The sequence below is a fragment of the Podarcis erhardii genome, assembly GCF_964252035.2.
Source record: "Podarcis erhardii genome assembly, chromosome: 5".
Classification (NCBI taxonomy): Eukaryota; Metazoa; Chordata; class Lepidosauria; order Squamata; family Lacertidae; genus Podarcis; species Podarcis erhardii.
In genome coordinates this window covers 38,980,214-38,993,867 of record NC_138509.1, presented here as the reverse complement: position 1 = coordinate 38,993,867, position 13,654 = coordinate 38,980,214, and the positions used below count along the sequence as shown (strand labels likewise).

At 40.0% G+C, this 13,654-nt stretch overlaps 1 protein-coding gene across 8 annotated transcripts in view; it reads left to right on the top strand.

Moving 5' to 3' along the window:
• The window catches only part of KNDC1 (kinase non-catalytic C-lobe domain containing 1), a 69,694-nt gene that overhangs the window by 51,770 nt on the left and 4,270 nt on the right, over window positions 1-13,654 (top strand). For 6 of the 8 annotated variants that reach the window (XM_081863141.1, XM_081863137.1, XM_081863135.1 and 3 more), the window contains 10 exons: window positions 1,521-1,879; window positions 4,781-4,874; window positions 4,971-5,068; window positions 5,937-6,160; window positions 7,064-7,177; window positions 7,554-7,701; window positions 7,927-8,118; window positions 9,002-9,211; window positions 9,713-9,795; window positions 10,805-10,955. In XM_081863141.1, the coding sequence (XP_081719267.1) occupies window positions 1,521-1,879; window positions 4,781-4,874; window positions 4,971-5,068; window positions 5,937-6,160; window positions 7,064-7,177; window positions 7,554-7,701; window positions 7,927-8,118; window positions 9,002-9,211; window positions 9,713-9,795; window positions 10,805-10,955 (1,673 nt within the window). Of the gene's footprint in view, window positions 1-1,520; window positions 1,880-4,780; window positions 4,875-4,970; window positions 5,069-5,936; window positions 6,161-7,063; window positions 7,178-7,553; window positions 7,702-7,926; window positions 8,119-9,001; window positions 9,212-9,712; window positions 9,796-10,787; window positions 10,956-13,654 lie in introns of all 8 variants that reach the window. The other 2 variants (XR_014156901.1, XM_081863136.1) reach the window with 2 other exon arrangements.

The window sequence follows — 13,654 nt, the reverse complement described above, 5'->3', positions numbered from 1 at the left end:
AAATGCAGCTTAAAAAACAACAACTAATAATGCTTTTTTTAAAGCAAAATTTGTTTAGAAATGCAGATTTTTGAAAAAAATACTTATTTGAAAGATGAATTTTCATGCTGATTTTTAAAAAATTTATTGTAGAAATAGGTCAGGAGACCCACATGTGAAGATGCAGCAAAGATGTACTCCCTTTTACTCACTGCTATTCCAAAGCAGCTGTGATGCCATACTAATCCATATTCTCAATCAGAAATGTCTATTGGAAACCGCATTTCACCTCTAAGATTGCATTCGAAAGGCTGGACAATATATCCATCCTGTAATCATTCTGGTTGAGTAGCATACTTTGTTTACATTTCTTTCTTTTAAGTATTTGTGCACTGCCCCTTCATTACTTAAGCTGACTTTCAACAAAAAATAATAATGCAGTTAAAATGAAAATATCATGAATATTCGTTGATTGTAATATTTCTATATAATCTACAGCAGGAGGAACATAAGGCCACACTCTGCTACTGTAAATGCCCATAGGCTTACTGGGAGAGGAGTTTTGCATCCTCCTCAAAAAGCTAAGAAAGTAGGGCAGTGTTAAACTGCAGTGGGATAAATCATTTTTTTAACCTTTGTACAGTTCAGTCAAGGCCCTACATGGTGTCCTCGCATGCAGTGTAGGCATGTGCAGTAGAGCCCCACCTTGCAGAAAATTTGCAGTGGCTGTGCCTCTGTGTGAAGAGGGCATGTGGGTTCCTGGCCATGAAGAAATTTTAAGGTTTCTGCTGTGAGATGTAATCCACTGAGAGCAGTCAAGTACAACATTCCTTGTTTTGCTATAGTAGACATGCAAAGGAATGTTTGGTCCAGCCAGTCGAAACTTCCTGTTCCTCCTGACCTGGAGCATCCTTCCTTGCATGTGGGTGGGCGTGACCTTTCCAGACCTGATAAAAGGACAAGGCATGCTGCCACTCTCTCTCTTTTCCATCTTCTTTTCATCCTGCGAACTTCCTGGAATGAACTGCTGGCTGCCAGCCAAGCAGTCCCCCAGGTCATCTTCCTTATGGGATAAACCTGTTAGTATAAGTTTGTAACTTGAAGCCTTAAACCTGCCTTCAGGGATCACACTGTGCTCTGCCCGATTGTGAGTAAACTTTCTTTTTATTGCTTATGAATAAGACTGCGGTGTCTTTATTCTTTTAGGAGGGATTCAAGTGGTCTTACCAGGAAAACATTAGAACACATTTCAATCTGGACGAGCCAGATTGAATTGCGTATTGTCTTAAGAAACTCACATGACTTTGCAACTAGTTTTCTGCTGTGAAAAGGAGAATGCACTCTGCTAAGTAAAGAAACTTGCTAATGCAAGCTAGGAATGATATTAATAAACAACATATTCTCTCCTGTCCCCCTGAACATTCCCACAGCTGCTACACATAATGTGTGTGTGTGTGTGTGTGTTTTGTATGCCAATTGGCTTGTGACCATTGCCAGTGTGATGAAAGAAATGTGATGAACATGTTTTCACACAACTGCAGTTTCTATTGCCGGCATAGATGCAGATGACCTCCCACAAGATAATTCTGAAAAGGAAGCCGAATCACAGGAAATTGCAGATGGAATACAAAAGAATGGTGGAGAACTTTTGCAAGTCAATGAATGTTACCTCCGTGCAGACTTGCCAGCAGAGAACCAAGAACAAGAGCAGGATCTGTTAAAGTTGGAGGAAAATGTTTGCACCAAAGCTCCCTGCTTATCTGAACTGTGTGGATTTTGTCCTGGTTGGAGCACTGCATTCTATGGTTCAGAATGTTTTAGTTTGGAAGTACATCACTACGTAAGAAAACTTGGAAAGCGGAAGGTTAATGACGCACAAGACATAGATGCGAAAAAAGCGGTAGGTATCCTGATTTTCAAGAATGGATGAAAAATCAGGGACACTTTTTTTGTTGTTTTAAGGTGTAATATAGAGCATGAAAAGCAGGCTTCCAGAGGTAAACTAGTGCATTACTTATGCTTTCTACAAGGTGCATTCACATGGGTGATTTAAAAGCATTGGATATGCTTTAAAACCTATTTTCTCCAGTCCTTGCAAGATGGGTTACTCTAGTTACTATTGTCCACACTATTCCAATATTCATTTGCAGTACATATAAGTACCAGTGTAGGTTTGTGTAATCTGGACAGTATCATGAGCAATGTTGGGGTAGGGACCTTCCTTGGGCTTCATGTTTAATGAGCATGAAGGGGAGTCATGGAGAATTGTGAAGCTGTGCCTTAAATTATTCTACCTGATTATGAAAGTTGAGACGTTTGTTCGCAAGAGAAATGGAAACGTTTTGGAAATACTTCCAGTCATGTTAGCCCCTTGCAGAGAAAACAGCAGAGTATTGCAAGACCTTAAAGACTACGAGTGGAATTTAATGTCACACTGTTACAGACATTCCATCCACACAAGCATATTAGCTTGCCAGGCTGAGCAATCCCCTGTCCCCTCCCCTTACAGATTGTACTGGGGACCAATCTCAGGCCCCAGGGAAGGAGAGGGGGGGGAGCCCTTTTGTGGAGAGCTGCTGCTGCTGGGGTTCATTGGTTGAGTTGCCATTCAACTTTACAGTTTGCTCCTTTTTCTATCTGCCAAATAAGATTTCACTTCACACATCTGACAAAGTGGGCTTGAGTTTGCAGCAGCTTATGCTGTAATAAATGTATTCGTCTTTAAGGTGCCATAAAAAACTCTGGGGTTGTTGTTTTTTAATGCCGTCTCTTCTGTACTCCAAATGGTTTACTAGGCTTTCACTACCAGCTAATATCAAGGGTTTTGTATAGTCTTACAGTGAGCATTACAATTTCAGTGATCAAGCTCACAGAAATCTAGCACACTCTTGATGTATAATTCTCTGCCTACATAGTAGGTCAAGTATTTAGCAGAGACATCATTTTTGTGAGGACATGTTTTGAATCGAAGAATGTTGACCTTTGATCTTTAATATGTGCTTAAATGCAAAGGCTGTTCTCAAGAGCCACTGTATTAGTTCACACATCATCTTGTGTTCTTATCAAAGAAATTTTAGCCTTCAGGCATCTTTAGCTTCAGGCAGAGCAATGGAAGATGGTCCTTACTTTAACAGATCAAAAGCTTATGTTGAGTTAAACCTAATGATTTTTTTTTCCAAACCAGAAAGAGAACTGGTTTGTCTTTGAGTTTGTTGGCTGTATTCCCATTTATTTTATTTCACAAAATGCTTTTCAGTTTACAAACACCCACATTCACCTAGAATGCTATAAGGCAATGCCACTGCTATTTAAGGTAGACAGCCCTAATCAGACCACACTTATTTGATTTAAGAAGTCATTCATTCTAGAATTAACTACTGTGCTTTGTTGATAATTGTTTCCAATGTAAATAATTAAAACACCAGGCTTTATTGCATAACTGCAGGTGTGTCAGTCATACAGCTTGTTTTCACTCGCATGCTAAGGCCACCCTCCAGACAGAAATGCACCAGGACTTCTGTGTAATTCTTCTTTAATAGGATTCTTGCCTACCACTTGAAAAGCTGTTTTTGAAACTCAGGGAAGAATCTGAATTATTGTTGTTTTCACTTACTCTTTCCACCCTTTAAGAACTGTTTGCTTGGCAGAAACAGTTTGCTATCAGTTTGCCACCCTGAATATACCCTGGTCTACATCAGATGCACGAAGAAAGGATTCACATAATGATATACAACCATATTAGCATACAGATCTCCCTTGCAGAACTGGGAAAAGCTACCTTTGGTATCTCATGATAGAATTGTGGAATAAAAATCTTTTAATGAAAGCAAACAGAGCAACGTCTTTATTTCCTATATGACATTGACTTGTTTTGGGACACATGACTAGTCTTGATTGTCCCTAGGTATTTTTATAAATACTTTGTTTCTTTCATCCTGATTTTTTGCACTGTTCGTTGAAGTCTACTTCTGCTGGCATTGAACATTCCATTTAAAACAGACTATAGACTTGTCAGTATTCCTGGAAAGAAAGAAAGAAAAGGGTTATATGATGTGCATATAATATTAATGAAAATAATTATGTTAATCAATAATTTTAAAGGCATTTAAGTACAATTTATGTGCTCAAATGAGTTTAAGTACCTATTATTCCAATACTATGACCCCGTTCAGAGATAATTTCATTTCCAATTAACCGCAGTTTAGCAGATTGGGAGCAAACCATGCTTTCTGCTTTTCCCTCCTTCCTTTCTATGCCTGGCCTTGTTGAGGATATCCTGCTCTATTTAAACTACAGTTTCTTGTGATCATACCTGTCAACTTTTCCCTTTTCTTGTGAGGAATCCTATTCGGAATAAGGGAATTTCCCTTAAAAAAAGGGAAACGTTGATGGCTATGCTTGTGATAGCCAAGCATGTAGAATGTTTAAGGGCTCATTCCGTATCAAGAGACCCTCTATATCCTGGATTGGAGTGAGCCCTTAAACCACAGTTATAATCGGATGTTGCAGAGAAGAGATGGCATATAGGAACACAATTCAGTTCCGGGTCTGATAAACCATTGTTTAATTGGAACAAAATTTAGACTTCTGAACCAGACCCATATGGCTAGCTGTTAGAATTGTTAACAGTTAAAATGTGATAATGTTTAGCTTTAACTTTTATGCATATTAACTGTTAGGGGCAATACTAAGTGTTATTGTTGGTTGATTCTTATTTGCAACCAGCTTCTGCTTATCAGAAATAAAACTACTACATCATTATACTTACTATACTTTCACTTCCCTCCGTCCTTCACACCAGGAACTTGAGCAGCTGATAATGATGGAGACAAAGAATTATAGGAAGAGTATAAAATTCTACCAGAGGTTGTTGCATAAGGAGAGAAGAAGCAAAGGTATATCTGTAGTTTGTAATTTTAAGAGCTTTGTTACAGTAATTGTGCATCTGTGCTGACACAAAGTGGCCCTTACTGCACTTTTTAAATCTTGAGGTGGTGAAGTGAAAACAGTGTTGCCCAAACTGAAGGGACAGCTGGAAGAAATGAAATCAAAGGTGCAGTTTCTTGACCTGGTAAAGAAGTACCTGCAGGTAATTCTTTGGCTTTATTTTTGAATTATAAATTGGTATCTACTGTTTCCAAATCAGTGCATCAGGAAGTAGATTTTTTTCCCTACACACCACACTTCAGTGCTGGAGGAATGAAGTATGAGAGCCCAAAGTAGCATTGCTATTTTAATGCGTAGAAGTGGCTCCCTTTGATCAGCACCACTCCCATAGTTCCCCACCAGTTCTTGGACCTGTTTATTGGTCACACAAGAATGTCCATTTCCTTAGAGGCATCTGGCTGGCCAGTGTCACAATCAGGGTGGTGGACTGCTAGTGCAGTTCCTTCTCTAGCATTCGAGTTGAAAGAACCTCCTGGGTGGGCAGTGAGGATATGCATGTCCAGCTTTTGCATGCCCAGTGATGTGCAAATTAGTAGTCAGGGCCGTCTTTACCTGGGGGTGCAAGGGGTGCGGGGCACCCGGGTGCCAAATTCTGTGGGGCGTCAAATGTATACCTACTGTATGCCAGTCCCTCTCGATTGGCAGCAGTGAAAAGCAATGGAGTGAAAGTCCCTGCCTGCCTCCTCCGTCGCTCTGTTACTCCGTAGCGACAAATATTCCCGAGTCAGAAAACAAAAGCAGTTTTTTTTCCTGCTGTGTTGTTCTTACAGGTGAGCGATTTTTTCTCCCAAGAAGAGCTCAATAACTTTGGCTTCCCTACTCAATAGAAGTTAATTTGGGGGCGGCTAAACTAAAATTTGGGGGTGCTGGGCAGATCTGTGCATCCCGGCGGGGCATATGCTAAAGACGGCCCTGTTAGTACAGTAGTGCCTTTGTGTCCCTTCCCTTCTCCTCCCCATCACTGGAATAACTTTGTACCATTTTGTCTGCCTTGTCTCCTTATGCTGCAGATTATGTCTATAGAGAAATGGGGAGTTGAGGCATGCAACCTTCTTGCAGTTGTTAACATGGCAAGCAGTGAAGCTCTGGGCATCGTTAGCTCCTTGGACTGCATGCTCCTCTTCTATAATATAAATAAAACCCAGTACAGAGCCCCGTGTAATGACAATCAAAGTCAGCCAAGAAATCTACAAGCTGGAACACCACTTGGGCTGATGGCATATCTCTATTCCAGGTACAGCCTGTTCTGCAGTCTCACAAAAGGTGATGTCTGTTCTCACCCCCCTCCCTGTTAAAATGAAGGTGCAATTCTGTTATCAATCTCCATGCATTTTATGCTGCAAGACTGAAAGGAAAGTGTCTCTCTCACTGCTTCGCAAAAGTTAGGTGAGAAAGAAGTTAAGGAATCACTCCCAGGTTAACACAACTCCTTTCGACAATTCTTTTCCAAATTTAGGCAATGGAGAGCAGGATGGTCTGTTTCTCATTTTAAGTACTGGAGCAAGGGGGGGTCCTATAGTTTAGAGTTAAATTTATTTTATCATGTCATGGTTGGGAAAGGCAAAGGGAGCTCTTATTTTTCTGAAATTCTCGTTTTCTGGATTATATTGAGTATTCCAGATCAACATTTAGAAATGAACACATTGGGATAAAACACGTATTTAAGTACAAATTATTTCTGCATATTTTTTGAAATCACAGATTAATGTTGGAATGGGACAGAACAGACTTAAGAAGTGAAACATTTAAAATTCACATGGACTGGAAATAGGGTATTTCCAATGTTAGTCATAGACCCATTGAAATAAGGGGGTTTAATCACAATAGACCTGTTTACATAAGAGGGGTTTGATAAATCATTTCAGTGAGACTACTATATTGCTTAGTTGGATATCACTCAGGATTATCTATTCCTCGTTGCAGCTCCTGAAAATGTAGGATTGTGCTTTAATGTCATTAATTTTTTGAACATGGAATTTCTAAAAACAAAGGATCTGTTTTAAAAGAAAATAGAGATTGTGGGAATTCAAGTGACATTAATTGAATCTCTTCCTTTCACTTTTCAATCTTTCTCTGTACTTGATTCTAAGAAAGCACGCTTGAGCTTACAATATTGATTTTTTCTTGTACTCTGCAGAAATGCATTTTTAGAAGGCTATGTACAGCAATTCCTCTTCACCTTTCGTTACTTCTGCTCCCAAGAAGATTTTTTTCAATTTCTTCTTGATAGAATCAGAATCACATTACCCAAGTAAGTGTTGAAATAAAGCTGAACTCTTGATACATTCCAGTTTACTAGCATAGATGTATCGGTAGTCTTGCCTTGTTCCTTTGAAATTGTGAATGATCGCTTTATTTTGAAACTAAAAGCATTCATTTAAGTTAGATGGGAAAGATACAAGTGCAAATTAAAGACAGAGTCCTCTTCTTGGCTGAGTGTTTTGTCCAACAAATACATTCTTATTTCAATAGCTTTCCTTTTTTATTAAGCTACAAAAAAGGAAGCTACACTTCTTGTTTGTGTTCTGGAAGAGATAAACTGAGACACATAATCCTTTCAAGTACATAATTATAATTGGTGGAATATTCAAATGTCAATTTATTCACCCACTTTCTGTTGTTCTTAGTTCAAGCCTGGAATCTTGTTCGTTGCTTAGCAAAATATGTCATCGTAGCTTCGCCATTCTGCAGACCTGGATTAAAGACTGCTATGCTGTAGACTTTGCAGTAAATCCTGATTTTATGAGTACACTAAAAGGCGTTATCATATCTAAGGTAATTCATATATTTACAGAAAATTTAAGTTGGATGTCATCTAAGTAAGTCATCACATGCAAAATTGCATCAATGTTATACGATATAATTGAACTGAGAGGAAATAACATGCCTTGGGGATCCATGAGTTTTGTTTCCTAAATCACTCTAGTAAAGCAGGGTTTATTTTGGAGATATTAAGGCTGTTATAATCTGAAGAAGACTCTAATAATGCCCTCTTTGTAGGTAGGTCCACTCAATGGCTATGGCGAATGGTTGCTGTCACTACTGCGAAGCATTACTAGCAGGAAGCAAAGCAATGTTTCTGAATACTACCAGACAGAAAAATGGGAAGAAGAAGAGGAGGAGGAGGAGACCAGTGAAATAAAACCTTTACACTTTCATTGCAAAAAGAGCTCAAAAGATGTTTTGCAAAAGGTACGAGGATTCTTTAACTTGCTCTACGGACAGCAGCACCTGGCATGTGCTCTTCTGTCTGTCTGTTTAGGTCTTATTACAAGTTTTCACCAAAGCAATACAATAAACATCAACAACTGTTACAGGGTCTGAAAGTTACATTCACAGCCTAGATTGAGACACGCCAGATAATAGGTCGTTCCCAGGCTGCTGTTCTGGTAGTGTAGCAGACTTCCGCTTGCACAATGGAATTTCACCCCTCTTCTCCCCTACAGCATCTGTCCCCATCATACTTCCTTAAAAGATTACTAGTATGGAAAATAATCAGCTCAAGAGAGAGAGATCTCCAGTATTGGGAATAGAAGATTGGAGGCTGTATGGAGATATGCATGAGGAGCATATTTTTGACCAGAGCTAAATGAGTGTACAGAGATTAATAGCGTGGCAACTCTGTCAAAATATTCTTTAACCAAAGATGTTTTGTTGTAACAGTTGAAATATTTGCTGTTAGCATATCTTGTCACATGTTAATAAACCCAAGCCATAGTATATTTTCTGGCTAAGGCTTATATTTAGTCTTTCAATTAGGCATGAATGGAGAATGATGTAAAAAACAAAAACCCAACATGAAATATTGAACTAAGAAGTCGAAGTTATTTTAATGCAAGGGGGAAGTAGTAATAATAGGATTCTATAGAGTCCTGTTCAAATAGACTTGTGGACTGTGCTCTCAAATGGATATTGTTGTATTAGGGTATGATGGTATAAAATTTAACTGCATAGATTTATTGTACAGGTACTAGTCTTTGAACTTAACTTACATATTACATTATGTAATAATGTGTTTGTTTTTGCCTGAGTAAAGTTATAGACAAAGCAAATGCCTTTTGTTGTTTTTTTACAGAGCTTTAATTGGAATATCTCAAAGGAAAGTGAAACTGTTGCACCTTATCAGAGAGGCAAGCATAGCATTACATCAGCTTTAGCAAATCCATGCTATTCAAATGAAACAGAAGAATTCTCAGGCTTTTACTCTAAAACAGACAGAATGCCATATCTCTTAACAGAATATACCGCACAACAACTTTGTCATCAGCTGACGCTGCTGGAACAGGTAAATTTGCATTTTTGGATAAAACTGTGTGGGTCAGTTTCTTAGTTGAGGTTCAGGCCTGGTTCTGGCACATAAACTGCCTTTCTTGCCCTGTAGAATGACTCCTGCAAAGAAAGAGTCAGGGTAGGGTTGCCATATTTCAAAAAGTAAAAACCAGGACACCCCCAAAGTTTAGGAATACCGCAAAATTGTTGAGCTTTTTTAGTTACACGCTTTTTCGATTGCCTTGCCTAAGATCCAGGACAAAGCGCTGACTTTCTGAAATTCCCCCTGGGCATCAATTCCACCTTTGAAATCCTGGTAATGTCCGGGAAAATCCGGACGCATGGCAGCCCTAGGACAGAGTGAGTGTAGCTCTGTTGATTCACCTGGACCTCTCCAGTGGTTTTTGATACCATCAACCATGGTATCTTTCTAGAGAGGTTGTCAGAGTTAGGGGGTCAATGGATAAGTAGTGTACACTAGATCAAATGCATCATACACCATTTTTGTCTGTTTTAGGAAATGTTCCATAAATGTCACCCAGTGCACTTTCTAAATTCAAGATTCCTTGGAGTCAATGATAAGAGTGTGTCTTTCCAAAAGTAAGTTTGGTGCTTTGCCTAGCCTAATGGCATACTGATATGTATTGGGGAAAAATTTATTAGCATGAGAAAATTTGTTGTAGACTTCAGAGTATGATGAGAGACTTCAGCAAAGCACACCAACCGAGACAGGGCAACATTATCCAAGGACATGGATACTGCCTGATGCGGAACACTGAACATACTTTTTTTAAGCAAAATGTTTTGACAAAATAGTAGTATACATCTAGTTTGTAAAATAGATATTTTTCATTTATTAATAGTCTAGTGTTAGCCAGAGGCTTATATAAGGCAACTTCTGAGAAAACCTTTTGGTTAAATATTCTAAGGTCTCTCACATTTTGAACGTACCTCTTGCTTCCAGTTCACGATTATCATTTGTTACACCTTTGACATGTTTTGTGGGTTCTATATTTTGCTGGCCCAGTTTAAGACTGGAGCCTGGGAGTTAAGACATTTTCTCCATTATTTTTTCCACTATACATAATTTGGGATTAACAGAAGTAAATTAGCATAGCAGAAATGGTAAGGGGCTGTAAATAAAAGTCACTTGTGCCAGTTACTTTACTGACACAGGGAGAGACAGACAGAAAAGAAAAAATAAATATATTTAGCCTATTTGGCTATTCACACAGGGGTTCCGTCTGCTGGAATGAAGGCAGGAGTGCCCCTCAGTAAATGCCTCCCCGATGCATAAGCAGGTGGCCAGGAGGAAGGTGTACTTGCTCCACTCTGCTGCTTCATTCAATTCTCTCCTGCCAAGCCTTGTTACTCACTGCATTCGCTGCTCCAGAGTATCTTGTTTGACTCCTCACAGCCAGGAGGAGGAGCCTTTATTGTACTGGGAATGTCTCTCTGTAGCTCCATCACCAACACCTGCCTCTTTGTCTGAGCCACTGGGTAATTCTGGGAGCTACACTCAACTAATTGTAAGGAAATAATGTTGCTTTGCCCCCTTTGCATGGATATAATCTAGTATTTAAATTTTGTAGATGCTTGTCTTTTACAGAGCTGCTTCCTCTGAGCAATTGCCTGCTCAAGCCTATAACCTTTTTGCGGAAAACTGTGTCCAAGATGCTTACCTTTTGCAGCTTTTAAAATATGCAGACAATGTCAGTAATTGGGTTGCTGCTGAAATTGTAACAAGCTACAGCTCTAAGGTTTGCAGTCCTCTTTTTCATGATTGCTTTTCGTGTGTATTGATAATTTATTTGTGGTTGACCCTTCTTATGCAGTTATTTTGTCTGTGTATGATCTGAATTCCTGCCCACCTAGCAGTTTGAAAGTACCCCTAAAGTGCAAGTAGATAAATAGGTACCGCTTTATAGCGGGAAGGTAACGGCGTTTCCATGCGCTCGCCAGAGCAGCTTTGTCACGCTGGCCACGTGACCCGGAAGTGTCTTCGGACAGCGCTGGCTCCCGGCCTCTTAAGCGAGATGAGCGCACAACCCTAGAGTCTGTCAAGACTGGCCTGTACGGGCAGGGGTACCTTTACCTTTACCTTTATGATCGGTAAAAAAACCAAAAACCCTTCTATCAGGAGCTAATGTTTGCATTTCAAGTGAAGCCTCTTCCTTTGAGTGTTAAACCTCTTGCAGCCACTATGGCTACTTCATCCTACTGGCTGAGAACCTTATTCAGATTGTAAAGGTAAAGGTAAAGGTAAAGGACCCCTGACAGTTGTCCAGTCGTGAAAGACTCTGGGGTTGTGGCGCTCATCTCTCTTTACTGGCCAAAGGAGCCGACATTTGTCCACAGATAGTTTTTCCGGGTCATGTGGCCAGCATGACTTAAGCCGCTTCTGGCGAACCAGAGCAGCGCACGGAAATGCCATTTACCTTCCTGCCGGAGTGGTACATCTTTATCTACTTGCACTTTGACGTGCTTTCGAACTGCTAGGTTGGCAGGAGCAGGGACCGAGCAATGGGAGCTCACCCCATCGTGGGGATTCGAACCGCCAACCTTCTGATCGCCAAGCCCAAGAAGCTCAGTGGTTTAGACCACAGCGCCACCTGCGTCCATTCTACACAAGAGTGGAGTCAGTGGCATTAATGAACCCGAGTTAGTCCTTAACATCAGTAGATTTGCTCTGAGTAGCACTAGCATTGAATACTACCCTGTGTGCTTTAAATGTATGGTGCAGCTGCGGCCTAAGAAATGAATGAATACATTCAGTATGTTCTGGCAGAATGCGGCACCTCTTCCTATAACAGTACAGAGATATCCTGGAGAAGTGTTGCACAGGACTGAAATGCATCTAACAATGTAGTATTTATTATAGGCATCTTTGTTTTTAGGGGTTTTTTTAAAGGGATGGATTAGCTATACAGGCTTTAGAAATTCATAGCTGTTAGAGATTAGGTTCATTCATTTGCATCCTTGCAAAGGCCTTCCATGAGCTAGGCATGTAGTAAAAATTTGTTTAATTAGCCTTCTGTTTCATGAATGCCAAGATTTCCTGTTTATATTCTTAAACACACAAACACACACGGTAGCAGCTGTTTGGGCTGTATTTCTCTTCTGTTTTCCTCATGAGTCACAACCAAATACTAGGAGGGGCAAGACGCAGGGACCTCAGTGTGGTGTGGTTTGTGCCAGCACACTGTGCTGGGCTTCAGACACCTTCCCCTCTTCCTCTTGGCGAGGGCAGTGATATATGGTGTTGGAAAGCTGGCAGAGCAACTCAGCTCCACTTGCAGTACAGCTGCTGCTGCTGCACACACAGAGAGGAGAGAGGATATTTTGCTAAGCAAAACAAACACTTCTGAAAAAAAAAGAGAAGTAGTAGTTAGAGTTGCAAGTATGCTCCTATGACTTTCTGAAGTGGGTATTAGAATTCACCTTTAATCTTGCGTTATAAATATGTTCTTGCCATCAAGGGGCTTTTTCCCATGCTTGAGATGAAAAGATCTCTATCTAAAGTTAAAGTTTATAAAATGTTATTTCACACTAATTTGGTCAGGTTTGCAGTATTTAAGATAGCCACAGCTACATGGTTGCATGAACCCATCTCTCATTTTTATGATTCAGGGCATGATTCCACCTTTCATTAAATTTGCTTTATTGGAATGTTATGTTCTGCAAGTGTTGGCAGAAGTGTACAGTTGACATATCTTTCTATTAATGTTCAGAAAAATATCTGGGACCAGGAGCAGATCAGTAGATAAAACTGCTAAGCCGCTTGCCTTTCAACAATCCCCTTCTGGTTCAATAGGAGACTGCAATTTGCCATAATTGCATCTGTTGGCTTTACCATTCATACTGACTTTCCTTTTAAAAAGTAATTTACCAATAAAACGTCACCGTTTCTCACAGTGTGATGAAATATCTGTCATCTATTTGTACATGTGTGGCAGCAAGTTGAATTTGGCAGAAATGGAGATGAATGCTTTTCCTTTGTTCGTCTCTGCACATAGTCCATTGAAAATGGGTGCAATCTTTTAGTACTCCAGAAACAAATGAGTCATAACATGACCAAGTCTATGGAACTCTTTAAGAGTATTATTCAGAACTATTGTTTTAGGTTGCAACTTAGAGGGGAAGAGAGAGGGAGAGAGAGAGATGTGGAAATGCTTTTCTTGTGCTGTGTTGAGTGCCCCTAGAGTGTAAAGGTTGGATAAAAGTCCCATAAATAAAATAAGTTATGGAGAAAGACCCATATCTCTGCCCCTAGGTTCAGTGCATGCTCTAACAAGATGAGGATCCTCTCCTCATCACTCGGTCACCCATTTTGTTCTTGTCAATGTGGAAATCTCTTATGGCCACAGTCTTGCAAGCTCCAGTTCTTTCTTTGGCTTTAGTTCCAGCAAATCAGCATGGCCTTTTCATTGGCAGTGTTGTAATTTGTGACTCTGCTGGT